General features: G+C 40.0%; 1 protein-coding gene across 2 annotated transcripts; it reads left to right on the top strand.

Annotated features, from left to right (window-relative positions):
* The first annotated feature begins 457 nt into the window (after positions 1 to 457).
* LOC147865066 (pentatricopeptide repeat-containing protein At3g09040, mitochondrial-like) lies at positions 458 to 4,091 on the top strand. 2 transcript variants are annotated; one of them, XR_015529608.1, is made up of 3 exons: positions 458 to 504; positions 561 to 3,055; positions 3,093 to 4,091. XR_015529608.1 is itself a non-coding variant. In XM_087317804.1 (2 exons), the coding sequence occupies exons 1-2, from the start codon at positions 486 to 488 to the stop codon at positions 2,870 to 2,872; spliced, it is 2,331 nt and encodes a 776-aa protein (XP_087173930.1). In that variant the 5' UTR covers positions 458 to 485; the 3' UTR covers positions 2,873 to 4,091. The 2 variants fall into 2 exon arrangements, 1 of the variants encoding a protein (XP_087173930.1); XM_087317804.1 differs by having other exon boundaries at positions 561 to 4,091.
* Positions 4,092 to 4,729: the final 638 nt, after the last annotated feature.

Below are 4,729 nucleotides of genomic sequence, written 5' to 3' on the forward strand. Positions count from 1 at the left end.
ATGCCTTTTGTTGTCGCTAATCTTTGACACACCCTCATTTGACTAATTCTTCCCAAATTGTTGTTCACCCTCGAACCTCCTCCAACCAACAAAGTAGAATCCTTAGACACCACTCATGAAGAAGATGAAGAAACTCAAAAGCTTGGCAACAAAGTAGAAGAATTGCAACCGTAGCCACAACCCCAACCCCAACACAACCAAAAATCCAACTCAAAAATCGGAAGCGAAATTGGAAACCCTGAATTTCATAACCAAGAACTCTCCAACTCTTGTCCCAGCCTCCCCAACATCGTACTCGTAATCTAGGACCCCCACAATGCACATCAAAAGGATAGAAAGAAAAGAAAAAGCTCACAAATTCCAAATGGGGGGGAAGTTTGTCTCTTCTTCCTCCTTTTATTAGCTAAAACACGGAAATTATCTTCGATTTGTCTAAAAGAGTAAAGTAAGCTCTACGTGTTCGAGGCAACTGCTTTGGGTCTGGGATGTATATATGTACTTATAGTGCGGGGCTACATCCTTGCTCTGTGCAGGGAACGACGAGAACGACGTAACAGCAGAGCTAGATCAATGCTCTGTGCGGGAAATGACGAGAACGACACGCAAATTAGCATCAGAAAGGCATGATTTTATTCAGTTGCTCAATGTATGCACAGAGAAGAAGGACCTGTACTGCGGGATGCAACTACATGTTGATATTGTAAACAGAGGTTTACTGGTGGAAGAGAACGGCACCATTTCTCTGGCCAATAAATTGATCCATATGTATGCAAGATGTGGTGAAATGGCCAAAGCACAAAATATCCATGATGACATGGTTGTGAGAAATGTGATCTCTTGGAATGCACTTATTTCAGGATATGTCCAGCAAGGAAAATCTCATAAAGCGTTGGATTGTCTTCTTCTCATGCAATGTGAGGGCCTCTCTCCTGATGCTTTTACCTTCTCCTGTATCCTGAAGGCTTGCGGATGTGTTGAAGATGTTGAAAAGGGCAAGGGAATACACCGTGATATTGTTAAAAGAGGTTTGTTACAGGGGAACATTGTGCTTGGCACTGCTTTGGTGGATATGTATGCTAAATGTGGTAACCTGTCTAAAGCGCAGCAGTTGCATGTTAATCTTTGTGCTCAAGACGTGGTAGCTTGGAATGCACTCATTGCTGGGCATGTCAAACATGGTCACGGCCATGAAGCATTGAATTGTTTCGAAAAACTTAAATGTGAGGGTATGTTTCCAGATGCATTCACATTCACTTGCATCTTGAAAGCATGCGGAAGCACTAGAGCTGTCAACAAGGGGGAAACTGTGCACATCGAGATTATTAGTAGTGGCTTGATAAAGGAAAATATTGTTCTTGGCAATGCTTTGGTGGATATGTATTCCAAATGTGGGGCCCATGCCAAAGCACAACAAGCGCATGACGAGCTTCCATTTCGAAATAATGCCTGTTGGAATTCATTAATTGCAGGTTATGCTCAAGAGCAGAAGGATTGTGAAGCAATGAATTGCTTCAAGAAGATGAAAGATGAGGGCGTTTCTCCAGATGCAATAACATTTGCTTGCATATTGAAGGTATGTGGCAACATGGGAGCTATCACTGAGGGAAAACAAATTCATGATGAGATTGTGTGTAGGAATATGTTGAAGAATCATATTTCACTTGGCAATGCTTTGGTGGATATGTATGCAAAATGTGGTATGATTACAAGAGCACAACAAGTGCACAATAAGTTTAATATTCGGAATATCATTTCTTGGAATGCATTGATTGCAGGGTACGTCCGACAAGGACAAGGTCATGAAGCACTAAACTGTTTTGAACGAATGAAAGGTGAGGGCTTGATTCCTGATGAGATTACCTTTACCTGCATCTTGAATGCCTGCGGTACTGTGAAAGCTATTGAGAGGGGCAAACAAATACATGAGGAGGTGGTCAAAAAGGGCTTGCTAGGGAAAGATCCAGTGCTTGGCATCACTTTGGTAGATATGTATGCCAAATGCGGCTTGCTTGGAAAAGCACAGAAAGTGCATGATGAGCTTTGTACTCGAAATATAGTCTCTTGGTCTGCACTGATTGCAGGATATGCTCAACATGGTCAATGTCATGAAGCGTTGACCTGTCTAAAACAGATGCAAACTGATGGTATCTCTCCAAACACCATTGTATTCACTTGCATCTTGAAAAGCTGCGGAAGTGCGGGGGCGATTGATAAGGGCAAACAAATTCATGATGTAATAGTCAATAAAGGCTGGTTGGAGAAAGATCTTGCACTTGGAAATGCTCTGGTAGACATGTATGCCAAATGTGGTGCACTTTCAAATGCACACCAATTGCTGGATGAGCTTCATATTCGGGATGTGGTTTCTTGGAATACAGTTATAGGAGGCTATGCAGATCGAGGTTATGGCCATGAAGCATTGAATTGTTTTGAACACATGGAAAGTGAGGGTCTCTCCCCTGACGGAGTTACGTTTCTATGTTTGCTGAATGCATGTAGCCATTCAGGACTACTGAGTGAGGCTGAAATGTACTTTGATAAGATGATCAAGAAATATAGCATGACACCAAACTTAGAGCATTGCACTTGCATGGTTATCATTTTTGGGTGCGTGGGGAAGTTTGAGAAGGCTATGCTAGTTATTAAGAAGAAGATGCCATCTTTGGATTATCCTGCAATTTGGCTTGCATTATTAAGTGGTTGTAGGAAATGGGGATATGTGAACCTGGCAAGATTGGCTTTTGACTGGGTAGTACAACTAGATAACAATTGTGCCTCAGCCTATGTCCTTATGTCAAATATTTATGCAGCTGCTAATATGCCAGAGGATGTGAAGAAGGTTGAATCCATGATATTTAAAAACAGGATTTGAAGGAACCCAAACGATGCCCAATGGGATCTGATACAAGAAGTGCTAATGCTCCACAAGCATGTGCACCATTATCAAAGAAAAAGATATGTGTGAAGATCAAAGGTATGACTCCAAAACATGACATCTGAAATGCTGAAGAAAAGCTATTGCTTGATAGCAGGATATATGGTCAGCGTGGGCTCAGTGATTAATGTCTGAGAACAATTTAACTTGATGCAAGATGATTAATGCCTGAGAACAATTTAACTTGATGCAAGATGAGGGAGTTGATCTGCTGGCTATGATTAAAAGGTAGTAGTACTTTAAACCAAGGTAAGGAGTTCCATTAATAACTTGGTTGAACTGCCACAAAGGCAGCATAAACTTTCATTTCTGTGGGGTTTATTATTAGAACTGCCTAGGCAACATGGAATTGCATTTGTTTATAACGCCGCATATGTCAGTGGTTACATAATTGGAAGCCATTGTGTGGAAATAATGCATGTGTTACAATCTGCCATAGCAACACTACAGGTATGCATAGCCAGTTCTCCATGAAGATCAGTTCTTTGGCTAAAGCCCGTACTACCATTGTCTACTTCTCGTCTGTAACTCTGTTAGACCTCCAATCCATCAAAAACGATTGGGATACCCACTATGCAAAGCATCTCGACCACCCTGCCATATTTCTATTAAAGTCTTGACATCATGGATGTGGTTGAGGATTTGTTTATGGTGGTGGTTGTGATGAAGGCACTTTTCACACCACGAGTGAACATTTGCATCATTCTTTGAGCATTTAAGGGTGGAAGAAAACCGCCTAAAATGCTATATTTTAAACCAGGAACAATCAGCAAATAAGATGCTGTCATAACCCTTTTACACTTATTTGCATTTAATTGGGCATTAAAGCAATAGCTAGAAAAAGCAATAGCTAGAAAAAGCTTTAAGGCTAGTGATATGGAGTTAAATCCGTCTTGGCACAATTCTTGTATGTGCTTGATTCAAGATATTTTTGGTCAACCATTATACACGGGGAAACATTTGGTCCAGCATTTGTCGCTTGCCTGCCATGCATTTTAGCAATCAATTGTTATAATGCTTTTCCAAGGCTTCCTTTGCACCTTGTAAACCCAGCCTTGCCTAATGTTTAACTAGAAGAGGCACTTACATATAAGTGTAAACTTGAGGTCCCTCGGCATGCAATACAGTAATAATAATAATTATTCTTTCACTTATATTTTCTCTGCCAATTAATACAGTTAAAAGCCGTTGCTAACTTTTGCAAAATAGTATTGAATGCTGTAAAACGTGAGTGTGTAATTTTGTGAATAAATTAGCCATACTACATAAGATTTCACTATCCATATTCTCCCCACTAGAAAATGTCAAATAACTTGCACAAACTAAAATTATCTTTCTTTTTCATGAAACAGGGTTAAATCCAATATTGTGAGCACACAAATGTTGAGATGAAACATTTTTTTCTGTGTTTTAAAATTGAGCAGGTGTATGCAGTCACATATGTATGCAAACCCGCAATAGAGGCCATTTATCAAGAATAGAATTGGGATTAGAAACCCCTTTTTCCGAGGTCATCATTAACTGACAAGAATGGACAAAAAGTTGCAGCAAACGTTGGAACTTACATGGTTAGGCTCTACTTGAATTCAGTGATTCTCAAGTCATGCCATGTGTAGATTGTTCACATTCCACGGCAAAATAAAGAAGAAAATGTCTAGATTGTCATAACTTCACAAGAAGAAAATGTCTAGATTCGGATGGATGGATCAATAATCACTCATAATTCTCTTAATGTTTGTCATATCCAAGGTCATGATGACGAAGCACGTTCTGATGGAATTGATGTTATTGTTC

This window comes from Azolla caroliniana, unplaced genomic scaffold, assembly GCF_043228905.1.
Source record: "Azolla caroliniana isolate FFs.n. ecotype wild unplaced genomic scaffold, voAzoCaro1.0.p SCAF_4, whole genome shotgun sequence".
In the NCBI taxonomy this organism is placed as follows: domain Eukaryota; kingdom Viridiplantae; phylum Streptophyta; class Polypodiopsida; order Salviniales; family Salviniaceae; genus Azolla; species Azolla caroliniana.